Source organism: Pan troglodytes, chromosome 13 (genome assembly GCF_028858775.2).
Source record: "Pan troglodytes isolate AG18354 chromosome 13, NHGRI_mPanTro3-v2.0_pri, whole genome shotgun sequence".
Taxonomy (NCBI): domain Eukaryota; kingdom Metazoa; phylum Chordata; class Mammalia; order Primates; family Hominidae; genus Pan; species Pan troglodytes.
Genome location: NC_072411.2, coordinates 112,095,664 through 112,123,604, shown reverse-complemented (window position 1 = coordinate 112,123,604; position 27,941 = coordinate 112,095,664). Strand labels below are relative to the sequence as shown.

The 27,941-nt window shown below is 37.2% G+C and overlaps 1 protein-coding gene across 19 annotated transcripts in view; it reads right to left on the bottom strand.

The window, feature by feature from the left end:
• Positions 1 to 27,941, bottom strand: part of UNC80 (unc-80 homolog, NALCN channel complex subunit) — a 228,567-nt gene that overhangs the window by 117,190 nt on the left and 83,436 nt on the right. For 13 of the 19 annotated variants that reach the window (XM_009444163.5, XM_009444168.5, XM_009444169.5 and 10 more), the window contains 3 exons: positions 9,300 to 9,512; positions 4,162 to 4,333; positions 1,191 to 1,324 (listed from right to left, as the gene is read on the bottom strand). In XM_009444163.5, the coding sequence (XP_009442438.2) occupies positions 1,191 to 1,324; positions 4,162 to 4,333; positions 9,300 to 9,512 (519 nt within the window). The remainder of the gene's footprint in view (positions 1 to 1,190; positions 1,325 to 4,161; positions 4,334 to 9,299; positions 9,513 to 27,941) is intronic. The other 6 variants (XM_003309448.6, XM_054680141.2, XM_003309449.6 and 3 more) reach the window with 1 other exon arrangement.

Here is a 27,941-nt window from a genome sequence, read left to right as displayed (position 1 = left end):
TTTAAAAAGGAGGAAAGGTGGCCGGGCGCGGTGGCTCACACCTTAATCCTAGCACTTTCAGAGGCCAAGGCAGGCAGATCATGAGGTCAGGAGATCGAGACCATCCTGGCTAACATGGTGAAACCCCGTCTCTACTGAAAATACAAAAAATTAGCCAGGCACGGTGGCACGTGCCTGTAGTCCCAGCTACTTGGGAGGCTGAGGCAGGAGAATGGTGTGAACTGGGAAGGCAGAGCTTGCAGTGAGCAGAGATCGCGCCACTGCTCTCCAGCCTGGGCAACAGAGCAAGACTCCATCTCAAAAAAAAAAAAAAAAAGAAGGAGAGGTGGTGGATTGTGGATTGTAAAATTTGCTTAAACGGAAACACATAGATTGTTTATGTAACGATTGCTCTGGGAGATAGTCTGGTTCCTCAGCTCCAGCTGGATTATGCCTGTGATGAAAGAACCACTGGAAACTTGGTGCCCATTAGAGAACTAGGAGTGAAGGAAAATTGACTCCAAGGTGTGCCCCGTGCCACACACTCTGTGAACGTGCCTGGTTCTTGCATAGTATTTATATTTATATCATTGGTTAAACAAATCAGGCCTTCATGGTATACCACACATGAATGTATATGCATACACGCATGTGTGTGTGTGTGTGTGTGTGTGTGTGTGCATACACACATGCATGGTCTTATTTCTGTCTATCCATAATCTCTAGGAAATGCTACAGAAATAACAATGTACATTTGGGGATTTTAGACACTAAATACTGGAGTACTTTCAACCATAATTTAAATGAGAACACTCATTACGAAGCAAATTTCTATACAGATTTATGAGCAGTTGGTATACAAAAATTTGTTGGTGAGTTCTGGAAAACATTAGCCATAAAACTCCTCATATTTTCAGAGTAAAGGAAGCTAAAGGCTCCTAGATATTCCCAGCATAATTGATAGTGATCAAAGAAACACTGTATCCAGTAGGAAAACCTTCACTGATTTCTAGATTGACTTTGGAGTTATTATTATTTGTAATGAGGAAAAGAGCATTTCTTTTTATGTTTCAAAATCCCTTGGTTGAATTTTTAAAATTATGTGATACACTAGCCATGGAACATTTAAGAAAACTGTGAATCTTGGAAACCCAGACACACGCCTGGCCTCTCCAAGTAACCTGATTATTAACATGCATGCTTTAACTTACCACCAGAGGCTCAGTGCGAGGTCTGGGCAGGCAAGAAAAGGTCTCTCGCAGGAAGGTGGTAATCTCCAGAAGAAGCTGACATGCTGCCATCTTCAAGGCAAAGGGGCAACCGCATTTAGAGGGGTTCACAGTACCTATGAAATGAAAGTGTTCTTTCATAAGGAGACAAATCAACAAAAAATACAGAAATGCATAGTTTGATGGACATAGCTACACATGTGTAAAATCAAATTGCATATGAGAATGTTACCTATATATGTCCAACATCCAATTACATATGAGGACTTCATCTATATCTATGTAAGTTCAATTTACCTATTCCTTTAGCATGATTTATGCACTAACATAAGCATCTCTCTTCCTCCATTTTGCAAATTCTACAGAGTGCTTCAGTATTAAAATATTGAACAAGCAGAACTAAATTATTTTCCTTAAAGCATCACAGAGTAACAAAATGCAGCTCCAAATAAACTAGAATACCTTTTAACGAAAACAGAAATGGGAAGTAATCTCGCAAGATTTCTACGCTGCTATTCAATCAGATTTAGACTATGTATATGGCAGTGAACTAGATTTGGAGCTATAAAAATTCTGTCAGTTCATTTTATGAGGGATGTCTGTCTTGCTGTTTTGAGGGCAGTGAAGTTGTTTCAGCTCTAGTCCAAATGTGTTTCTGCAACACAGACAAGACATACTTACTGGATCACATATATCATACAGTTTGTGCAAGCTAGCCTGTCAAATTAAGGCATAGCTATACTAGAAATGTACAAATATTCTCTTTTGCTCTGCAGAATACTGACCTTTGAATTAGTAAAGCGTTGTATCCACTAGAAGCCAGCTAACAGATTTTGCTCTAAAGACAGATAATGGCCATGGTACACCATAGTGATTTTTTTAATTCTCAGAATTAGTTCTCAGATATGTGTCATCACAACTGATGACACAGGATGATGCAGAAATATATTGATTATTTAAGTGTTCAGAAAAAATCAAAACCATGTAGAATTCTTTCTCTTATAAAAGAAAGGAAATGGTTATCCATTTTAAATGAATCAAGTCATCAAGCAATCACAATATCATTACATATGAACAGTCCTAAAAATATCTCTAAAATGTTTGCTGGGTGTTAGGCTTTCTTAATTGAATAGAATACATACTTCATGATTTCATTTGAAAATAGGTGGAAATTACGGTCTTTCTGTAGATATTTAAGCTATTGTTTTTTCAGGAAAACCATTTTCTCTCCCGAGTTAATTTGTTGCCGGGGACTTTGCCTCTCATCAAGAATGGAAAAGACAAGCTTCTGTAGAATTTCCAGCCCGAAAGTTGCTTGCACCATAATCAGCTTTTAAATGCAAGATGAGCTGTGTATTGACTTGAAAGTGGAACTAAAAATCAGACATATCAATCTTATATGTGTCTCAGAGGGGCTATTTGACTAAATATTGTGTGGATATGCAACACTTTTTAAAAAATAATTGAACACTAGACATTCAGTATAGACTTTTGGGTCTGTTGTTTCACTCCTAAGGTTATCATCCAGGCTTTTCTTACCAGTCCTGCAGACAATGAGCTTAGTCTTAGTCTAGGCTCTTTCAGGGCTATCATATTAAATATCCTGTTATAATAAACAAGGATTGAGTTCCACCTAGTCTCAACAAAAAACTAATATTCTAGGCATAACATATTGGTAAATGACACTTATGCAGTCTAATGGAGATTCAAGTTGTTTTGGCCTAGGAGGATGCATGCATTTAATGTTGCTTCAGCTTCTCTCTGTTCTGAAGGGCCCCTGGAAGTTCCAGGATGGCTTAGAATGCCTTCTGGCTAGATGGGTCTTATGGTGGGCCTTCCCTAGGTTCCGTGATTGTTGGATAAACCTCATTCTAAGATAGTCTAGGCTACTTTAGATATCTTTGGGGCCAACCTTCATTATTAGGTTGAAAGACTGACATAATAATTTGGTGTTTTGTCAATGGCTACGTCAAGAAGATTTGCTCTGATTTGATAAGGTCTTAGAAGGGGTAACATGATTTAAAAATGCAAAAAAAAAAAAACTTTGGAAGGAACGTGGAAAGGAAGATCATAAGAGTTTTCTTTGATTCTTATTTAGTCCTGCCTAATGTTATGCCCCATCCATTCTTTTACATTTCATGACTGCAACAATGCAGTAGGTCTGAATCACCTAATGAAGGACAATTCTTAACATGTAGTCAGGGAGCTTGAATTTCAAACCACAGGGGAAGGTCAGGAGGAAGAGATCTCACTATGTTCATCATATAAAGATACGAATTCCATAACTATAACTGGAATTTTGTATTCCATAAAAGGCAGTGGTACATATACACAAAAGCTTGTATGGTATAGAACACAGGTATGCACAAAATGATGTTGAAGAAGGATGTAATAGGAATCTTTTTGTCTCTACTTTTCTATGATGAAATTCAATTCTAAATTTAATAAATAGGTACAGTACAGCAGACATTCACAGTTCTAGCAACCTCTGAATATTTTAATATTTAAGTGTCATGTTAAATACTATAATATACTCTGTTTAAAATTTTCAATATTTTAGTGATTTGGAAAATATTTCATATTCAATTTTATTTGGTCTGATTTTCTTTCCTGGAGCAATTTAAAAAACACAAAACCTGACAAAATCTCTTCTAGGACAGTAAATTTTCCACAACTATAGTGCCTCAGAGATATTTTCTCAGAGAAGTCTAATACCAATATTCGTTTCGTCAAAGACAAGAAAAGAATAAATGTTCCATCTTGCCTGCAGCTCCTTACCCCTCTCTGTCTTCTCTTTCTGGTTCTTGCCTTGTCTCTGTGTGGCTTTATGCACATGCTTTACACCCATGCACAGGGAAAAGGGGAGAAGGAGCAGTGGAAAGACATGGGGAGGTGGTAAGAATATGAAGGAGAAAAGAGAAGTATTAAGTGCTCCTAAAGCAGAGGTTCTTACAAGCAGGGGTTCTTGTAGTAAAGGGAGTCTCCTTACTGTCATCTAAAAAGTCTTCCTCCTCATCCTCCTTTCTAAGTCTCCTCTTGGTCTCTTCATCGTAAATGAGACCCAGCAGGTTGGCTGGGCTCTCACTTTCCCCGTGGCACAGCTCATTCAATCGGACGCCAATTGCCTACAATGGGAAGGAAAACAATGAAACAGCACAAACTAAGTCAAACTCTAAAATAGGCTCTCACATTACATTAGACATAAGCAACCAATTAATGAGAATTATTTCCAGCATAAGCCTCTTCTGTATGCCACAGTGTTGTTTCCACCATATTTGCCAGTATGGAAACCAGAAATGGAAGAAATGGCTATCCCCAAGGTCATTAAGTCTAAAGACTTGTAAAAACTGGAATGACACCTTTGTATATTTGTACAAAAGTTTTTCTGAAAATATTTCCATTTACTCAAAGGTTATTTATTTTATAGATATGATACAAGGGAGTACACAATTGCTTTTAATGGAGGATTTTGTTGCAGTAAAACATCAGAAGGCACAGTTCCTCAGAGTGCTTCTGATTATGCTATTTTTAATGAGAATGTCACTGTCACGCTAATGAGTTTAGAAGTTGGCAAGAATTCTGTTGCTGCAATTTTTTTCTATCTGTCATTATATACGTACTTATTGGCTTCTTTTATAGACCTTTTTCCTCTTTCCATAATACTCTATGAATTAGTAAGAAATGCTAACTTTTCCTTTGGTAGAGTGCCCAACAACATTAGAAATATGAGTTTTAATAACTCAGCACGTGGATAATATTGGTTTTTACACGGTATTCTTAGAACTAACATCCTTGCTATCTGTTATTGAATCATCAGGCACTATTGTCTGGTTTATCAAAGGAATTTTCCACAAGAAGAGACAAAAAACACTATCTCTATCTAATTTATTTTATTTCCAATTATATACTGCATGCAACAATAGAAGAGACACAGGCTCAGGAGTGAGAGAGAAAATGTTAAACAGATCACTGAACTTGGGGTTTGACAGTTTGGATACTCTGTGTTTAAGTAAGAGCAAAATTCCAGCTAAGTTTCTTCTTTCTTTCTGTATCATACTTTGCAAATATTTAGAAAAGTTACTAAATTCTCAGTAAGTAAGAAAATATACTTACTACTGAAAACCAACATGCTCAAGCTCTCTAAGTGAAGATTATGCTCATACTCTTTAAATGAAAAGACATTTTTGAGTGTCTTAGATATCTAGAAACCAAAAGGTCTCCCTGAACTCTGGAATTAAGTGAGGAGCTAAAAACCAGGAAGCAAAAACCATACCAAGGAGAAAGCAGTATGTGGGATTCTAAAATTTTAGCTGCTAACTGGATAAGTTTTAAGCAAATGATACAAACCATAAAAACAAAACCACCACCACAACAAAAAGACTTATCCTGGTGCTGCTATTTTGGAGATCCTCTGTTAAGGAGGAGACATACAATTATGAGTCTGGAATGGAGCCAACAAACTAAATAGTGAGACTCAAAAGGGAAAAATATCTACATTGACCATTCCAGGATGTTGTAACTAAGCAACTTAAATTAAGTCCACAGTTTATAAAGCTTAAAGGGCTGCTCAAAAAATGAACTTGTCTGGTGTAATACTATATGTCTAAATAATAATTTAGATCTCTATGTCTCACCCAAAGCTAGAAAAATGCCTCAGGGCTATGTTTATTCATCTCTTCCTTCATTCATCAAATATTTATTAAGTGAGGTAATTTGTTAGGTTTTAAATAGAACATAAAGTTGAGTAAGTTGTTATAGTACACTAGTACCTTTGTTTAATGTGCCTTGGTAGATTATAAGCCCCATAAGAAAGATTACTGTTTGGCAAATAGGAAGTTTAGAGGGGCTAGGAGGTTTGCCCAAGGTCGTTCAGCAGGATTCAAACATAGGATGTCTGACTGTCTGTGTATGTGTTCTTCCTCTCAATGAGCTTACAGTCTATTGAGGGATGTAACTTATTAACTGGCTAAAGAGACTAGAAACACTTTATTAGCTCATAAGATAGATTAAATTCAGCTCAGAGAGGGAGAGGGTCGGGGAGCTGTGGGACTGGAAAACTACATTTTGGGTACAACGTGCCCTACTCGGATGATGGATGCATTAAAATCTCAGAATTCACTGCTATAAAATTAATTCATCTATGTGGTCAAAAACTGCTTGTACCCCAAAAGCCACTGAAATAAAAAAATAAAGAAATAAAGAGAAAATTTAGTTCAGAGGATCACAGAAAATCTCACAGAAGGTCTCAAAGTTTGTAGACTTTGACAAATTGGTGTTTTGACTGATGGAGAATGGGGAGAGCAGACATTCGAGGGGATGGTCCTGAAAGATTTATGTTCATGGAAATGCACTATGTGCTGAGAGACTGACAGAAGGGCCACATAATTGAAGTTCAATTTTGTGAGAGGAAATAATGTACAGGAAGGCTGAAAAGGTAGATTTGGATCAGATCCTACAGTTCTTGAAGTTGAACTTCATTTTACATTCTTGAGAAGGATGAAAGGTAGTTTCTGAGTGGGAGAAGTAACCTGATCACTTATGCCAGGGATGTTGTACTAGCTACTCAGGAATGCTGAGAGAAGCATGGACTCTGCTTCCAAAAATTCATGTCAGAACTGATTATTATTGAACATACATTAGGAGGAAAGTATTTAAATACATATTCTTTAGGTACATTAGCTCATTTCAGTTCATCACTCATAATCTTGGAATGGTCTGAGCAAAGGTCGTGGAGAGGGCAGTGATGCCAGGCTAAGCAGTTTGGGTTTTATCCTGAGGGAAAAGGAGGGCCACTGAAAGCATTTTAAGTGGATAAGAAACACACTCTAATTTGCATTGTAGCCTAATCACTCTGAGAGCAGTTTGGAGAATGAATTAGAGGGCGCAAGTCTGGAGGCTGGGAGATGAGGATGAATGTCATATCTTGGGTGGGCTGGGCTGTAGGAAGATCTTTTCACTGACAGTGTGTAGGATGCATTAAATGAGAGGAGACTGTGAGGAGAAGACCAAATAGGAAAAAAGTTTAATCATCCAGAAGAGAAGTCATGGGGATCTGACCTAAGGGGCTTCAGTGACATGAAAGAGGTGGGATCAATAGGGGAGGAGATTGGGATATGCTCAAAGGTTGGCATCTCAGATGACGGTGGTGTCAATAAGAATAGAAAGCTCAGAAGGGTTGTAGGTGGCAATGTGTTTACTTGAGGAGAAGGGTTTTATTTTGGAATATTGAGTTCTAGGATATTAAGTGAATGTTTCCAAAGTGCAGCTGGCAATGTAGGTCTGGGATCTGAAAACTGCTATGGTTAGGGAAGTCTGTACTTACAGGTTACAGTTGGAAATATAAGAATAAATGTAACCCTGAAGTAAGTTATATAGGAAGAAATTAAGAGAGATCCTGGAGAATATCTGTTTATGACGAGGGAGGAGACAGAGGACCAGGAAAGGAGACAGAGAATTAGGCACAGAGATGCAAGGAAACTCTGAAGCATGATGGTTTCAAAAAGACAAAGGACAAAAGACAGAGGTATGTGCAGTTGGCAGTGTCAAATGCTGCAAGAAAATCAGAAGACACTTGTCCTGAAAACACTTGTTTGTGAAATCTCTTGGTGACAATCTCCCTATAAACCTGAAACTCTCGAATGTGTAGCACTTAATGGTTTTCCTCTCCTGTAGGAAGCCAATGGGATTATCAATTGTGACTGTTGTTTCAGAGAAGCCTCTCAATAAGACCTTCCTTGAATGAGATAGGTAATAAATGGGGGGTTGGAACATCTCTCCACATTAAAGAGATTACTGGTGCCTCTATGTATCTCATGATATGCATTTCATTGACACTGCTTGACTTGTATAAACCCTCGTAAGGTTAAAACCAAATATAATTAAATGCAGGATAAGTACAATGGAATCACTTAATAACTTATCTCAATGATTTACAAAAATAGATATTACATAGAAGAAACTGTGTCTTCTCATATATAATGTGCAATCGAAGCCTGAAAAGGGCAGTGCTAAGTGTTGATCATTGACATTAGCATTAATAAAGTGTTCTACTCCAACATATCATACACACACACACACACATACACATACGTGTATCTTTTTAAACAGGATGTTTTTATATAGGAAAGAAAATCCAAAGAACAGCAAATAAAGAAGGAAAGACTGATACACTTACAGAAAGACTGCACACATACTAAATACAATTCATGCCTTTTGAATAACTTTGGCACTTTGCAAAAAAGATATGGGTAAAACTGGAGGAAGAATACCTTAGTTGGTAAGCACATTGGTAGACACATTCAGCTGAATTATTAATGGAAATTATAACAGTTATTCCAAGTAATCTTTAAGAAAAGAGGAATATATGGAACCTCTTTATGTGTGTTTATGTTCAGCTCTAAAATTAGCAGAAACTTGGTCCTCTTGAATTTCCTTTTATTCTTCACCTTTTTTCCTTCTATGGTAAAGAAGTTGTAGTTATTTTAAGGGTCCATTTTGTTAGAATTCCTAAAGAAGTTTCATTCATTCACTTTTAAATTTATTCACTTACTCATATGCATACATACATATGTGTTTATGTGTGTGCAATTTCCAAAGGCTTTCAGGCAACTTAAAGGAGGCACATCAACAAAAGAGAAAATTTCATTAAGAAATTAGAAAAAATCATGCCTTACAAAATATAAATTAGAATAGAAACCAAAATAAGGGTGTATTTTACAATTATAACAATGACTTTCAAAAAGATAATTCTTGATGAATATAGCAATTAGAAGCAAGGCTTTGAAATCTAATCTTGGAGATGGAATAGTGGTTCCTCTACTTACTATTAATAGATATGTAAAATTTGGCAGGTCGCTTGACCTGTATAAACTTCAGTTCTCTTAACTGTAAAACAGAGATAGTAAGGTCTAACCTCATAGATTTATTGGGACGATTAAATGAGTTGTTTATTTTTCCCCAAAGTGTTTCCTTCAGTACCTGGTACATAACAAACACTCAATAAATTGTCTTCAAAACAAACACAATCAATCAAAAAATGACTCCACTTCACTTAAGCATCCTAATTGTTATAGAAGAAAACCGAAAGCTCACGTCTCCCCATTGGTAGAAGAGCTTGGCTGCATTCCACTGCAGCTTCTGGTTTCGCTTGTTGCCCACAATGGGAGAGCGTCCCCGGGAAAGTCCTTTCTTGGTGATGTTCACATGGTGCCCTTTCATCCACTCTGGCCAGTTGCCACGGTTGCAGCGGTGAACAAAACGAGCACATTCCAGGAACAAGGCTGCTCTGGCCACCACAGGGGCTTCCTGTGTAGGGTTGTTTAGGAAAGAATAATGTGGGATTAATTAACAATAACTTTAAATTGGTCTTAAAGGGAAATACTGTGTATTTTTAGTTTATTTTCCTCTTCATGTTTTGATTTATTTTGGCCATATTTCCCAGGGTGGTGTCAGTATGGCCAACACAGTAGTGAGAAATCTGGAAAGCAAAATCCCCCCCAAAAATGTGGATCTTGAAGGATTAGACATTTTAGGTAGGTTTCTGTGTTGCTTTCTCCTTCTTCTCAAGAATCTCAAGTAATTACATGTCTCCAACTTTGTATATTTAAGGGTGACAGCGATTTGAGTGTAGAGTGAAAGAGCTTTTAGTGAGGTCTTAAATATGAATTTTTTTGAACCCTAAATTTTACATGAAGCAAACAAATATTCCATTTCTAGAACCAGTCTTATTTTAACCAAGAGCGTCAGAAGTAATTTTGTACCAGCAATAGTCTTTTGTCTATAACCATCCATATGTTCCAAAGAGGTAAAATTGGTTCTGCACATTTTGGCTATTAAAAAAAGAAGTTCAAGACCAGCCTGGCCAACATGATGAAACCTCATCTCCACTAAAAATACAAAAAATTAGTCAGGCATGATGGAGCGTGCCTGTAGTCCCAGCTACTCAGGAGGCTGAGGCTTGAACCTGGGAGGTGTAAGTTGCAGTTAGCTGAGATCGCGCCACTGCACTCCAGCCTGGGAGACAGAGTGAGACTCCATCTCAAAAAACAAAAAAGAAAAGGAAGCTCAATCTTGCTGAGTTAGTCTTTTTTTTTTTTTTACTTTGTCATAAATAACTGACTGGATTATACTTAAATAGGCATGGTTTTAATTGAAAATGTTTGATAAAGAGGAGATTAATTGATAAATGATAGAGCATTTCTTCAGAAAGACATGGCTCCACCTTGTCATGTCAAAATGTGCTTGAAAAAAAAAAAAGAAAAAAGAAGAAACATCTTTTAGTTGATATCCAGAATCTGGTAAGAATCAAATACTCTACTGAAATCTTTGAAAGATTTTTTTAAAAAAGTTAAGGAAAGAAGTAATGAGAAGTTTTCCATAGAAGGTCAATAGATCATAAGAAAATATATATCAACTATTCATGTGTATTTTGACTTGGGTCAGTTTTTTAAAAAATACATCCCAATATTATTTGTCATTTTAGGGTTACTAATAACCATAGGTTACTCAGTAACCACAGATTTTCAAATTGAAATAATTTTTAATAATCGTAAGCAGTAGTATTCTTAACAATGTATCAATCCATAAAGTTAAAATAGAGGCTAACATAGAGTGTCAATTACATGTCAGTTAACTTTTAGAATTATAATATATAACATCCCTGTGATCTATAAATAATGTCCCCCATTTAAGATTTTTTAAAATGAGGTATAATTTTTCACTATCATATAGCATGAAAGGGGTGAATATAGGAACATAGGATTCAACCCAGGTCTCATTGATGCCGGTCCTATGCTAGTTTCTCTTTGGCATTTACATTGTCTTAATTTATACTCCCATAAATCTTAGTAAAAGATAATTTGTAGAGTGCAAGTAGAAATTAACTATTAATACTTAAAGTGGGATATTAGTCCCATTGTTTTCTAAAACATAAATATATAAACATATCATTTCCCCATTTGATATCTATTACAGCCTCCATCCACCTCAACCATAAAACAAATAAAGATATCCAAGCTTTGTGATTTGGGTCATCTCCTTTTCTATGCCCATCTCAAGTGCTTTATGGTCCAATTATGTCAACTTAGTTGCTATCTCCCAAATATGACATCTTCTGCCATTCCACATGTTGTCTCACGGCTTGCAGAGCCTTGAAACTCCTTTTCTATCCAGAAAATTCCCATTTTTAAGATTCAGGATTCAGTTAGTTACCTCCTCGAGAAGCCTTCTTAACTCCCTTCCCTGGACCGGCAGAGCTGGTTACTTTACATTTTTGGGTACCAAAGTATCCCAAACACACTGGATGATTCAAGTAAGTTAGTTCCTTAAGCCTTTCTTCATTGTATATGTCTTAAATGCAGCCATCAAAAATTACGATGAAAATATATTTATGTAGGTACTTAATTTTACAAAGAATATTATGTATTACCACAACATGAAAAATTAACCTATGTGAAAGACAGAATGCAAGATGAACACTAATGGTGAGAATCTATCCTTAACAAAAGGTGGATACTAATGATGAGAATCTATCTCATCAATGCATGGGGTCAAGACTAGGAAGCAGGTTACAGGGATAGAAAACTTGAGATTGCAAGGAGTCAGATGATCTTCTGCATTAAACCCAACAGTATTGCAGTGCCATGCCATATAGACTAAATATCTACATTCTTTCTTGTATTAAGTATTCATTTCACTAAACAGTTCAGATATGCAAATCTGTGTCTGGTAAAGGTTGGAACGTTTGTCTCTAAAACAGAATGTCAGTTTAGAGGTCAGGCAAGTGATGCAAATTTATTCTTAGCCTGTCACAATATGACACATTCCCAATATAAAGCAATGTGGATTCAAAGCTTAATGACAGAAAGACATAGGTAACACGGCTGAAATAGCATTATATTGTGAACCCTGGCTCCTTCAGGATTAACAAGGGTGAAACTTAACGTGGACCATATGTATGGGGTAGAGGATCATTTTATTGCCTCTAAGTGTTAGATGGCAACTGAGAGGATTAACAATAGATGAATGAACAGTCTAAATAGTGATATGTGAGGCTTCTTATATGGATTAGCTTGCCTTCTTTAGATACAAGAATTCTTAAAAATATATTGCTGAAAAATTACTTTAGTTGCTTAAGAAGCCCAAGGCATTTTTGAATCAAAACCAATTTCAATTCTCCTGCGCTCAAAAACTTCTCAGGATAAAACTGAGATATTATCAGTTATAGGCTGTGGGAAATTCTAATCCAAGTTTGGAAATGCAATTGAGATCAATATGAAAATAATTCTCATTAACTATATGGTAAAACATAAGGGGGAGGTTGGTTATTATCTGATGAATTTTATGCATGTAAATAACCAAACCCATTCATGTTTGGAAATGTCACTGTTTCCGTCAAGGATGATGACATAGAGTCACTCAAATATTGCCTTTTTATTATAATAATTATTAGCCTGGTGGATGATGGCAGGCTTAGAAATTCTATATTTAAGATGGCAGTAAATAATACCAATTTCTGGGGTATTTTAGTATGTATATTACTATACTGAAAATTGAGGGTGATGCTAAGGTACAAATCTATGGGCAATAATGTCCAAGATCATTAGTAAGCAACAGCTAATTAAGTTTGCTTCCCTCTTTTCTTTCTTTCTTTTGTTGCAATGTGTGTGAAACAGCATTCAAGGAATTCTGGTGTGAGTGTGGCTATGAGGAATTGTTTTCATTCAGTTCCTTTTAAAAGGTAGTTTAGAAAGTATTGATTTCAGGGTCAGGGTTATGGAATACCTTGGACAAAGGATTCTTCCTGAGCATAAAGGAAAGTCAATTTTCCCTCTTTTGATGGAGCTTACCTCTTATGGCTCAGTGCAATCTGAAGAAGCAGCAAAAGATGGAGGCATGACATAATGGATAGGGATGGATTCACATCACAGAGAAAAACAGCACAAATGGAGAAAAATGAATCAGAAGAATGCTGCATAGCTGAAAAGAACCACAGAGTATCAGAGGCACAGTTACAGGTGAACATCTAAACAAAATTTGACACCACTGGCATACCACAGAGAATTTGCTGGTGGTCCTAAAAGAAAAGTAGGCATATTTAAATTTCTTCTTTCTTATTAACATGTCTGCCCAGATCCCTTTGTATGCTCCATAATGTCACAGAGAGGCTTCTATTCCATTATATTATAACTTCGTAGTTTCCAGACAAGCAAGGATCGATTTTAACTGGGAAGGCAAAATATTAGATTGAACCTATGAAATTTCTAAATTTGAAGGTCAAACATAGTCGTATCAGCAATTTCATATAGTTCAATCTTGTATGAGGTGTTCTCTGCATGGGTTACAGGGTTGTCCAGTTGAAATTACAAAAAGTCTAATGAATGTCATTGCACAGCATGGGAGTCTCTAACAGTCTACAGCTAGAAAACATCAGGAGTCTGGTTACTTTCCTTGACTTCTTTGCCATTTTTTCCTTGAATTTTATAAGATCATTATGTATATTGAATACTTCCTTTATGAAAGTGAGGCAGAGAATTGAGATACTAATTTCGATAGCTGTGCTTTATTTTGCCTGGGGACCTAAAAAATATTGTTGCCAAGATATGATGGTTAATTGAAGCTTATAATTGCAATACCTTCCTTTCCCTGGAGGACTATATCTAAGCTTACAATGTGCGAAGAAACCTTGACTGATCCTGAAAACTCATATAACACTAGATAGAAACTAACTGTTTTTAAAGACTAAATATTTTATGTGGGCCCCTAGGGAATTACATATTTTTTATTGCCTTACAAAATAAAATATAAAGCTGTTGCTGGTGCAGGATACCTGTTTATCTACAACCAATGGAAATAAGCAGTTATTGGGGTCTTAGTAAGCATTCGAAAGTTCTTTGCTAGGGGGCATATACTTCTGAGTCAGTATTTATTACTTAGCTGTATTGAATTCTCTGCCAGACTGAGATCAATAAATAACTGACTCACTAGCTAACAGGCTGCCTCCATCCCTGCCTATTTCTACAGTAGCTGTGGGTAGGCTGAAGACCAACATTACAGGTTAGCACATGGTCTGGAAGGCTAGTCATTTTAGCACTTACTCAGATCATGCTAATATTTTGGGTATTTTAAAAACCAAATGAGGACTTCTGTTTCTGACAATATGATCAAGTAAGAGTGAAGAATTCATTTGATTTAGAACACCTGAAATGGTGGGTAAAATATCCAAAAATGTCTATTTTTATTTTGCTTTTGTTTCTAAAGTGAGATTGAAGACAACTGGAGAGGAGAAATTACAAGAAAGTGCAATTCTGAGGGTGGGTGTAGGGATAAACTAGATAGAAATATTTGTCCTGAAGGTTTCTGCTGACTATAGAGAGACCGGTTGGGTTTCCAATGGGCCACAAGTTAAAAGTTGGCACAAGTGGGTCGGTGGTCAGGTCATGTACTCCTCTGACATAAAGCCAGGATCTCAGGAAGGAGCCACCCTCAGTGGATGAATAAGAAAAAATCTGCCCCAAAGAAGTTGGTTTGCCTGACAAGGTTTGGCTCTGGGTAGGACAGAGGGGGAGAAACAAAAGGAAAAAGTCTTTTACGAGAATGCTTAACAAAATCCCACATTCTCATACAGGTTTGGAGCACCGAGAATGGGCTAATTCCACGCCCCCCAGCCCCCCAAAATAATTTTTAAAATGTTCTTAGATTGATAATGTTTCCAGGTGTCTGACAAAATAAATGGAAATTCTCTCTGGAGAAATACTTCAAACCAGCACTTCTCAAACCTTCATATTTGAGCCTAGGCGTCACTTAGGAAGATGGATAAAATAAATTCCTTAGCTCCATCCCCAGATATTCTGATTCAGTAAATCTATTGTAGGGCCTGGAAATTTGCATTTCTCACTTGCTCACAAGTGATGCTGATGTTGCTGGTCCACTGAAAAACACTACTTCTAACACAGGTCTTAAATAATTCCTACAGATAAAGTGCCAAGGAATGAGCTACATTATATTTCAAAATAACTAGAAGAGAAGATTTGGAACATTCCCAACACAAATAAATGATAAATGTTTGAGGAGTTGGATATTCCAGTTATCCTGATTTAATCATTACACATTGTATACATATATCAAAATATCACAAGTATTCCATAAATGTGCACAACTATTATGTGTCAATAAAAAGTACAACATAAAATAATCCACTGTGAACAAGAGTCAGAAGAAATAAAGTACAGAATGAAGTTCACAAAGACTACAGCGATTGGAATCGTAGTGTATCAAACACATTTAAAGATAAATGTGAGTATCAAAAGTATGATGAAGGAATTAGATGATCAAAGTTGATTAGGAAATTTTAAAACAAAATTTAAATAGAATTTTTACAAATAAAAATGTAGTACTTGAAACTTAAAACTCAATGGATAGACTAAAACAAAGGTTATATCAGGTTTTTCCAACTGCAATACTATTGACTATTTGGGTCAGATGATTCTCTCTCTCTCTCTCTCTCTCTCTGTGTGTGTGTGTGTGTGTGTGCGTGTGTGTGTCAGGGTGCATTTTGTATTATGGAATGTTTATCAGCATCTTTGGTATTTACCCAATCCCCAAGTTGTGACAACTGAAAATTCCTCCAGACACTGTCAAATGTGCCCTGATGGGCAAAACTACCCCTTGTTGAGAACCAAGGGATCAGACACAGTTGAAAAGAGAAAAGGTGAAGTGGAAAATATATCTGATAAAATTATCCAGAATTTAGCATAGAGACAAAGAGATGAAAAATATGAAAGAGAGGTTATCAAAAACAGAAAATAAAATGAAAAGATCTATCTTATATATTTTCAATTTACAGAAGGAAAGATTAAAGAAAATGTGAAGGACACAATATTGAAAAGATAAGTTGAGAATTTTTAGAATAAATATCATATTCCAATTACATAATTCAAGTACCTAATGAACCTCAAATAAGAAAAATGCTAAGAACGTTTTAGTAAAACTGCAAAATATAAACAATAAAGGGAAGATATTCAAAGTGACTACAGTGGGAGGAGGGCAGATTACCTATAAAGGATTGTCAATTAAGCCAGAAAAGAATGAGATAATATCTTTGAAGTGTAGAAAGAAAATGTCAGCCTATAAATACAATTCTAGCAAAAGTATCTTCAAGTTGAGATCAAAATAAAGAGATTTTCAATTAAATTGTAACTGAGAGACCTACTGCCAATTGATTGTCACTAAAGACACTTCTGAAATAATCTTAGGAGGAATATCTAAGATGCAAGGAAAATGGTGAACAAAGAATATGTTAAATTTGGGGAGTAAATTTAAAACTCATTTTCCTAAAAATCAATACAAATAATGTCTAATTTGTGACTATTAATGCAAAAGCAGATAGAACTAAATCTTGAACAACAGGAACAACAATTGGGGTTGAAGCCCTCTTTTTTTTTTTTTTCTGAGACGGAGCTGGAGTACAATGGCGGGATCTCGGCTCACTGCAAGCTCCGCCTCCCGGGTTCACGCCATTCTCCTGCCTCAGCCTCCCGAGTAGCTGGGACTACAGGCGTCCGCCACAACGCCTGGCTAATTTTTTGTATTTTTAGTAGAGATGGGGTTTCACCGTGTTAGCCAGGATGGTCTCGATCTCCTGACCTCGCGATCTGCCTGCCTTGGCCTCCCAAAGTGCTGGGATTACAGGCGTGAGCCATCGCGACCGGCCGAAACCCTCTTATCTTTTGAGAGAAGAGTAAAGGAATTCATTGATGGACTACCAACAGCAGCGTTCGGAGGCTCCCATTGAAAAAAAAAAAAAAAACATAATAAACGTGTGAATCCTTCACCGGCAACCAAGGTATCCAGGTTCTCTCGTCAGAACTAAGAGGCTGCCGTGACCCGTGGAGAGAAAGAAAAGCAGTGTGGTGCGGCAGCCCACCTGGGAGCCACAAAGGGCCAGGGAGTGTCCTCCCCCAAGCCAAGGGAGGCAGTGAGTGAGCATGCTACACAGGCAGAGAAGCCGTGCTTTTAACATGGAATTGTGCAACCCACAGATCCGAAGATGCCCCTCACGAACTCACGCCACCGGAGCCTAGCATCGCAACCCCAGAATGCGCAGACTCTTAACAGCCTCTCAGCTGGAATCTGCTTAAGCCTACTGAACTCCCGGTGGGAGAAGCGACCAGCACTGGCTGCCTGCTGTTTAAGCCATTTGAACTCCTTGTGGGAGGGGCAACAGCCAGCAGTGGGACTCGCAATTACCTAACATGCTAAGCTCCCTGGGCAGGGGAAGGGTGGCACCCATCTCTATAGCCCAAGGCTGTGCTTTTCCCCTGTTGGTGCCAGGGAAGCTGCACAGCTTGGTCCCAAGACAAGTCCCCCACAGCCCAACACACCAGCTGTGGCAGTCTGAGGCCAGAGTGCCTCTTCAGGACTGACCCTGACCCCTCTTTTCTAATGGGGTGGGGTTTCCCTGCAGGAACTCCAATAACTCCAGCCAGAGGCTCAGGAACAGAATCTGGATCCCCCTGGGCCTGAGACCCTGGGGAAGGGGTGGCCTCAGTCTCTTCTTCGGACCAGCAGACTTAGCCTTTCCTCTGAGGAATCTCTGAGATAGCTCTGAGGAATCCGGGCAGCCCAGACGAGTGGGTTTCCCCACAGCAAGGCACACCCCCTCCACTAAAGGACAAAGTGCTTCATTAAATGGGTCCTGTTCCTCGTGCCACCCAACTAGGTGAAACCCTCCAACAGGGGTTGTCAGACACCCTATAAAGGGGCGATCCTACTGGCATTCAGGTTGGTGCCCCTTGAGGTCAGAGGTCCCAGAAGGAGCAGACACCCATCTTTGCTGCTCTCCAGCCTCCTTGAGTGACATCTCCAGGCATAGGAGCGAATCAGATGAATAGGGCCTGAAATGAAGCCCCAGCAAACTGCAGCAGCTCTACAGAGGAGGAACCTGACCATTGAAATAAAAATAAACAAGCAGAAGGCAACAACAACAGCATCATCATCAACAACACAAAAGCCCCCACAAAAACCCCATCCAAGGGTCAGCAGCCTCAAAGACTGAAACTAGACAAACTCACGAAGATGAGAAAGAATCAACGAAAAAATGCTGAAGACCCAAAATGTCAGGGTGCCTCTTCTCCTCCAAATGATCGCAGCATCTCTCCATCAAGGGCACAGAACTGGACCGAGATCACATGGACAAATTGACAGAAGTAGGCTTCAGAAGATGGGTAATAGAAAACCACACTGAGCTAAAGGAGCATGTTACAATGGAATGAAAAGAAGCTAAGAACCTTGATAAAAGGTTAGAGGAATTGCTAACTAGAATAACCAGTTTAGAGAGGAACATAAATGACTTGACGGAGCTGAAAAACACAGTATGAGAACTTCATGAAGCACACACAAGTATCGATAGCTGAATCGACCAAGCAGAAGCAAGGATATCAAAGTTTGAAGACCACCTTGCTGAAATAAGGAATGCAGACAAGACTACAGAAAAAAGAATGAAAATGAATGAACAAAGCCTCCAAGAAATATGGGACTTCATAAAAAGACTGAACCTATGATTGACTGGAGTACCAGAAGGAGATGAGAAGAATGGAAACAAGCTGGAAAACACACTTCTGGATATTATCCGGGAGAACCTCCCCAACCTAGCAAGACAGGCCAACATGCAAATTCAGGAAATACAGAGAACACCATTAAGATATTCCATGAGAAGATCAATCCCAAGACACATAATCATCAGATTCTCCAAGGTGGAAATGAAGGAAGAACTGTTAAGGGCAGCCAGAGTGAAAGGCCAGGTCACCTACAAAGGGAAGCCCATCAGACTAACAGCAGGCCTCTCAGCAGAAACTCTACAAGCTGGCAGAGATTGGGGTCCATATTCAACATTCTTAAGAAAAAGAATTTTCAACCCAGAATTTCATATCCAGCCAAATGAAGCTTTATAAGCAAAGGAGAAATAAAATCCTTTCCAGACAAGCAAATGCTGAGGAATTTCATTACCACCAGGCCTGCCCTGCAAGAGCTCCTGAAAGAAGCACTAAATATGGAAAGGAAAAGCTGGTACCAGCCACTGCAAAAACACACTAAAATATAAAGACCAATGACACTATGAAGAAACTGCATCAACTAGTGTCCAAATAAACCAAATAGCCGCATGATGAGAGGATCAAATTCACAAATAACAATAATTAACCTTAAATTTAAATGGGCTAAAGGTCCTAATTAAAAAACACAGACTGGCAAATTGAATAAAAAGTCAAAACCCATCAGTGTCCTGTATTCAGGAGACCCATCTCACTTGCAAAGACACACATAGGCTCAAAATAAAGAGATGGTGAAAAATTTACCAAGCAAATGGAAAGCAAAAAAAAAAAAAAAAAAAAAAGCAGAAGTTGCAATCCTAGTCTCTGACAAAACAGACTTTAAACCAACGAAGATCAAAAAAGACAAAGAAGGGCATTACATAATGGTAAACAGAACAATTCAACAAGAAGAGCTAACTATCCTAAATATATATGCCCCCAATACAGGAGCACTCAGATTCATAAAGCAAGTTCTTAGAGATCTACAAAGAGACTAAACTCTCAAACAATAATAGTGGGAGACTTTAACACCCCACTGTCAATATTAGATCAATGAGACAGAAAATTAACAAGGATATTCAGGACTTGAACTCAGCTCTGGACCAAGCAGACCTAATAGATATCTACAGAACTCTCCATCCCAAATCAACAGAACATACATTCTTCTTAGCACCACATAGCAAGAAGTTATTTGAAACCAATGAGAACAAAGAGACAATGTACCAGAATATCTGGGACACAGCTAAAGCAGTGTTAACAGGGAAATTTATAGCACCAAATGCCCACATCAGAAAGCTAGGAAGATCTCAAATCGACACCCTAACATCACAATTAAAAGAGCTAGAGAGGCAAGAATAAACTAATCCAAAAGCTAGCAGAAGACAAGCAATAAGTAAGATCAGAGAAGAATTGAAGGAGATAAAGACATGAAAAATGCTCCAAAAAAATCAATGAATCCAGGAGCTGGTGTTTTGAAAAAATAAGCAAAATAGATAGACCACTAGCTAGATTAATAAAGAAGAAGAGAGAGAAGAATCAAATAGACACAATAAAAAATGATAAAGGGGATATCTCCACTGACCCCACAGAAATACAAACTACCATCAGAGAATACTATAAACCCCTCTATGCAAATAAACTAGAAAATCTAGAAGAAACAGATACATTCCTGGAAGCATATGCCCTCCCAAGACTAAACCACGGAGAAGCTGAATCCCTGTATAGAACGATAACAAGTTCTGAAATTGCAGCAGTATTAATAGCCTACCAACCAAAAAAAGCCCAGGACCAGTTGGATTCACAGCTGAATTCTACCAGAAATATAAAGAGGAGCTGGTACCATTTCTTCTGAAACTATTCCAAACAATTGAGAAGGAGGGACTTCTCCCTAACTCATTTTATAAAGCCAGCATCATCCTGATACCAAAACCTGGAAGAGACACAATATAAAAAGACTGAGCCTGATGAACATCTGTGTGAAAATCCTCAATAAAATACTGGCAAACCAAATCCAGCAGCACATCAAAAAACTTATCCATCACGATCAAGTCTGCTTCATCCCTGGGATGCAAGACTGGTTAAACATATGCAAATCAATAAATGTAATCCATCACATAAACAGAACCAAAGACCAAAACCACATGATTATCTCAATAGGTGCAGAAAGGCCTTTGATAAAATTCATCATCCCTTTATGTTAAAAACTCTCAATAAACTAGGTATTGATGGAACATATCTCAAAATAATAAGAGCTATTGATGACAAACCCACAGCCAATATCATATTGAATGGGCAAAAGCTGGAAGCATTCCCTTTGAAAACCAGTACAAGACAGGGATGCCCTCTCTCACCACTCCCAGTCAACATAGTATTGGAAGTTCTGGCCAGGGCAATCAGGCAAATAAAGAAATAAGGGGTATTAAAATAGGAAGACAGGAAGTCAACTTGTCTTTGTTTGCAGATGACATGATTTTATATGTAGAAAACACCATCAACTCAGCACCAAAACTCCTTAAACTGATAAGTTATTTCAGCAAAGTCTCAGGATAGAAAATCAATGTGCAAAAATCACAAACATTCCTTTACAGCAGTGATAGACAAGCAGAGAGCCAAATCATGAATGAACTCCCATTCACAATCACTACAAAGAGAATAAAATTCATAGGAATACAGCTAACAAGGGATGTGAAGAACCTCTTCAAGGAGAACTACAAACCACTGCTCAAGGAAATAGGAAAGGACACAAACAAATGAAAAAACATTCTATCCTCATGGATAAGAAGAATCAATATCATGAAAATGGCCATACTGCCCAAAGTAATTTATAGATTCAATGCTATTCCCATCAAATAACCATTGACATTCTTCACAGAATTAGAAAAAACTATTCTAAATTTTATGTGGAATCGAAGGAGACCCCATATAGCCAAGACAATCCTAAGCAAAAAGAACAAAGCTGGAGGCATCATGCTACCTGACTTCAAACTACAATGCTGACTTCAAACTACAAGGCTACAATAACCAAAACAGCATGGTACTGGTACTAAAACAGACTTATAGACCAATGGAGCAGAACAGAGACCTCGGAAATAACACCACACATCTACAACCATCTAATCTTCAACAAACCTGCCAAAAACAAGCGATGGGGAAAGGATTTCCTATTCGGTAAATGGTGCTGGGAATACTGGCTAGCCATATGCAGAGAACTGAAACTGGACCCCTTCCTTACACCTTATATAAAAATTAACTCGAGATGGATTAAAGACTTAAATGTAAAACCCTAAACCATAAAAATCCTAGAAGAAAACCTAGGCCATACTATTCAGGACACAGGCTTCGTGACAAAAAAATACTTCATGACAAAAATGCCAAAAGCAATTGCAACAAAAGCAAAAATCGACAAATGGGATCTAATTAAACTAAAGAGCTTCTGCACAGCAAAAGAAACTATCATCAGAGTGAACAAGCCACCTACAGAATGGGAGAAAATTTTTGCAATCTACCCATTTGACAAAGGTCTAATTTCCAGAATTTACAAGGAACTTAAACAAATTTACAGGAAAAAAACAACCCCATCAAAAAGTGAGAAAAGGATATGAACAGACACTTTTCAAAAGGAGACATTATGCAGCCAACAAACATGAAAAAAAGCTCAACATCACTGATCATCAGAGAAATGCAAATCGGAATCACAATCAGATACCATCTCATGCTGGTCAGAGTGGAGATTATTAAAAAGTCAGGAAACAACAGATGCTGGTGAGGCTGTGGAGAAATAGGAACACTTTGACACTGTCGATGGGAATGTAAATTAGTTCAACCATTGTGGAAGACAGTATGGTGATTCCTCAAGGATCTAGAACCAGAAATATCATTTGACCCAGGATTCACATTACTGGGTATACCCAAAGGAATATAAATCATTCTACTATAAAGACACATGCACACGTATATTTATTGCAGCACTATTTACAATAGCAAAGACATGGAACCAACCCAAATGCCCATCACTGATAGACTTGATAAAGAAAAGGTGGTACATATACACCATGGAATAGTATGTAGCCATAAAAAATGAGATAACGTCCTTTGCAGGGATATGGATGAAGCTGGCAGCCATCATCCTCAGCAAACTAACACAGGAACAGATAATCAAACACTGCATGTTCTCACTCATAAGTGGGAGTTGAACAATGAGGACACATGGGCACAGAGAGGTAAGCAGCACACACCAGGGCCTGTTGGGGGATGGAGAGTGAGGAGAGGAAACTTAGAGGATGAGTCAATAGGTGCAGCAAACCACCATGGCACACATATACCTATGTAACACATCTGTACATTCTGCACATGTATCCTTTTTTTTAGAAAAAAATTTAAAAAAAAGAAATTCATTGATTTTAGACTTTTAGTTAAACATGTATGTGATTTCTATAAACATAAAGGGAATATAATAATCTACAAACCAGTAAAGGAAAATAACTTTTAAAATGTGAAACTATACCAAAGCAAGAGAAATAAATCCTAACACAATCTAAAAGGAGGCATGAAATTGAAACAAACACACACATGCACACACAATGAAAAAATAAAAAGTGTAATAAATAAGCAAAAATGACAGAAGTGAATCTAAATATGTCAGTAATCACAATCTGTACAAATAGACTAAATTTTCTAGAAAAAAATTGTTTAAATGATGAAAAAAATTAAATATAAACCTTTTTTCTTTTTTTCTTTCTTTTTTTTTTTTGGAAACAGGGTTTCATTCTGTGGCCCAGACTAGGGAGCAGTTGTGTGATCTGAGCTCACTGCGACCTCTGTTTCCTGGGTTCAAGCTATTCTTGTGCCTCTGCCTCCCAAGAAGCTGGGATTACAGGCATGGCTAATTTTTGTATTTTTAGTAGAGACAGGGTTTCACTATGTTGGCCAGGCTGGTCTTGAACTCCTGACCTCAAGTGATCCGCCCACCTTGGCCTCCCAAAGTGCTGTGATTACAGGTGTGAGCCACCATGCTCGGCCCAAATACATGCTTTTAATAAGACATACACCTAAGTAACAAACAGATAGAAAAGTTGAAAGTAAAGGATTGGCAAAAAGACATGCCCAGCCAATACTAACCTAATGAAATTGTTGTAGCTATATTAGACTTGTAGAAAAACATATCTTAAGGTAGAAAGTATTACTAAAAATCAGCATGCCACTTGATAGTAATAAATGGTTCAAATCATTAGAAATCATAATATTTCTAAACCTGTTTGCTTCCAAATAAATAAAACAAAAAATGTCATCACTGTAAATACAAATGAACGTATTTGTCATCATTGTGAGGGATTTCAACACAACTAACAGTAATTGATAGACCAAACAGTGAGAAAACAATTAGAAAGTAGATTCAAATAACCCAATTAATGAGTTTGATCATACGTATATTAATCACTGTGTTCTACAAGTGGCGAATACAAATTCTTTTTGACAACACGTGGAACATTTATAAAAACTGATAATATTTTAGATCATAAAGGAAGTCCAAATTAATTCTGAAGAATCAGTAACTTAGAAATTAACAACACAAATTGATTTCTAACAAAACCCTGGATTTTATAAATTAAAACACACACATATATAGATACCTATGAGTCAAAAAGGAAATAGTTAAAAGAAATTAGAAAGTACTTAAAAGTAAATTAAAACAAAAATACTGCTTATCAAAATTTATGGTATGCAGTTAAAGTAGTACTTAGAGGAAAATTAATAGCTAAGTTCTTAGTTTACAACAGAGAAAAGAATATCAATGAACTAAGTAATCAACTTAACTAAAGAATAATGCAATTAGCCCAAAGCATGAGAGAAAATAATAAAAATAAGAGCAAGCATTAATAAATTAGAGAACAAACATACAATAGAAAGATTAAAAAAATGAAATAGACAAATGACTGGTACATCTAGTTAAAAAACTGGAAACAATTTTAGAAATAGGTAACTACCGATACTGCAAGGATTAGAACTAATAAGAATGTATTCTCAGCAATTTTATGCCAACAAACCTTAAAATATAGATTACATTGATAAACTACCGAAAAAATTAAAATTACTTAAACTGTCTCAGGAAGAAATAGAACTTCTGAATAATCAATTCAGATCTGAATTTCGATCATCTCTAAATATATCCGTGGACTCAATGCAATTCCAAGTATAAATCAAATGATTTTTCATGGACTCTGATAAGCTAACTATAAAATTTCATGTGACAGAACGAAGAGCCTCGACTAGCCTAAGTGATGTTTAAGTTCTAACTATTAATACAGAGTAGGTTGACTCAGGATACATGGAAAATGGAATAAAACAAAACCCAGGCCAGGTGCGGTGGCTTACACCTGTAATCCCAGCACTTTGGGAAGACAAGGCGGGTGGATCACCTAAGGTCAGGAGTTCTAGATCAGCCTGACCAATATGGTGAAACCCCACCTCTACTAAAAATACAAAACTTGGCCGGGCGCGGTGGCTCACGCCTGTAATCCCAGCACTTTGGGAGGCCGAGGCGGGCGGATCACGAGGTCAGGAGATCGAGACCATCCTGGCTAACACGGTGAAACCCCGTCTCTACTAAAAATACAAAAAATTAGCCGGGCGTGGTAGCGGGCGCCTGTAGTCCCAGCTACTCGGGAGGCTGAGGCAGGAGAATGGCGTGAACCCGGGAGGCGGAGCTTGCAGTGAGCCGAGATCGCGCCACTGCACTCCAGCCTGGGCGACAGAGCGAGACTCCGTCTCAAAAAAAAAAAAAAAAAAAAAATACAAAACTTAGCCAGGCATGGTGGCGGGTGCCTGTAGTCCCAGCTACTTGGGAGGCTGAGAGACAGAAGAATTACTCGAACCTGGGAGGTGGAGGTTGCAGTGAGCTGAGATCATGCCACTGCACTCCAGCCTGGGCAACAGAGCAAGGCTCCATCTCAAAAATGAATAAATAAATAAATAAATAAATAAATAAACAAACAAAAAAACCAAAACCCAGAATTACATCATGCTTGTAAGGACACCTGACATTTGATTAAGATGGAAATGCACATCTGAGAAGAATGCATTAACTAGTCAATATATTGTGCTAGGATAATTATTTTTCCACGAGAATGAAAGAAAATAAAGAAAATGAATTCCTATCCTATACTATTCACATAAAACATAAAGACTTAATTGTGACAGTTAATCTTTAATACTTTTAGAGAAAAATATAAGAATGTCTTTACTACCTTGGAATTTCAAGACAGAAGTGCTAGCCATGAAGGATAATTTTTATGAATTATATTAAATTAAAATCTCTTCATTAAAATGTATGAAAAAATTGAAGAAGAAAACAAGCTGAACACTGGGAGATGATGCAATGTAATGAACAGAAAAAAGATTAATATTGACATCACCTATAATCTTTTAAAAATTAGTAACAAAAGATAATCTTCCAATAAGAGAATGAACAAAAGACACAAATGAAATCTTCTATCAAAGCAGAAACGGAAATAGTAAATAAACTGATGACAAGACTTCTTAAGCTTTAGGTTAAAATATAGATTAAAGGTTATTACTTTAAAGCACCACATTGTTAAAAATAAAAATATTGGACAATACAGTGTTGGCAAGAACATAGAGAAACAGGAGTTTTCATTATACCGTTGGCACTTATTTGGAATTTTGAAACTACTTTGAAATACAATTTGGTATCATATAGTAAAATTGTAACTCAATAATTTTACTCATAGGTTTATTTAGGAAACTATATATGAATTGAGACCCATACAGAAAAATATTAATAAAGGCATTGCTAAAATTAGCCAGAATTTTGAAAAAAATTAAAATGTTCACCTAACATAGAGCGGACATATAAATTGTGGTATGTTCAAACAAATGAATACCATTCATGAGTAAACATTAACATATTAACACTAAATGCGTCAACAAGGAGGAACTCAAACATAATGTTAAACAAATAAGAAAAAGGATAGCATGACTTCCTATAAGTTAATTTCAAAACCAGACAAAACAAACCAAAACAAAATAAAATAATATATTCTCTAAAGACACATAACAATGTGGTAAAATAAAGCACAAGAAAGATATTAAAATAAAGTTCAGAAGAGCAGTGTCTTCTCAGAGGTAAAGGTGTGTGATCAGGTAAGGGAACACAGAAACTGGAAATGTTTTCTCTGTGTCATGGATATGTGACTTTTAGATTTTTTTCTTTAAATTCTATGTACTTATGATATATATTCATTTTGTTTCATTTTATTTTATTTTATAAGTTCTTGGGTACATGCCCAGGATGTGCAGGTTTGTTACATAGGTAAACTTGTGCCATGGTGGTTTGTTGTACCTATCAACTCATCATCTAGGTATTAAGTCCAGCATGCATTAGCTATTTGTCCTGATGCTCTCCCTTCCCCTGCCCCCCTAACCCTGCTGACAGGCCCCAGTGTGTGTTGTTCCCCTGTGTCCATGTGTCCATGTGTTCTCATTGTCCAGCTCCCACTTATAAGTGAGAACATGTGGTGTTTGGTTTTCTGTTCCTGCATTAGTTTGCTGAGGATAATGGTTTCCAGCCCCATTCAAGTCCCTGCAAAAGACATGATCTCATTCCTTTTTATGGCTGCATAGTATTCTATGTTGTATATGTACCACATTTTCTTTATCCAGTCTATTACTGATGGGCATTTGGGTTGATTCATGTCTTTGCTATTGTAAATAGTGCTGCAATAAACATACGTGTGCATGTGTTTTTACAGTAGAATGACTTACAGTCCTTTGGGTATATACCCAGTAATGGGATTGCTGGGTCAAATGGTATTTCTGGTTCCAGGTCTTTAAGGAATCACCACACTGTCTTCCACAATAGTTGAACTAATTTGCATTCCCACCAACAACGTAAAAGCATTCCTGCTTCTCCACAGCCTCAGCAGCATCTGTTGTTTCTTGAGTTTTTAATAATCACCATTCCGACTGGTGTGAGATGGTATCTCATTGTAGTTTTGATTTGTATTTCTCTGATGATCAGTGATGTTGAGCTTTTTTTCATTTGTTTATTGGCCACATAAATGTTTTCTTTTGAGAAGTGTTCATTCATATCCTTTGCCCACTTTTTAATGTTTTTTTTTCTTGTAAATTT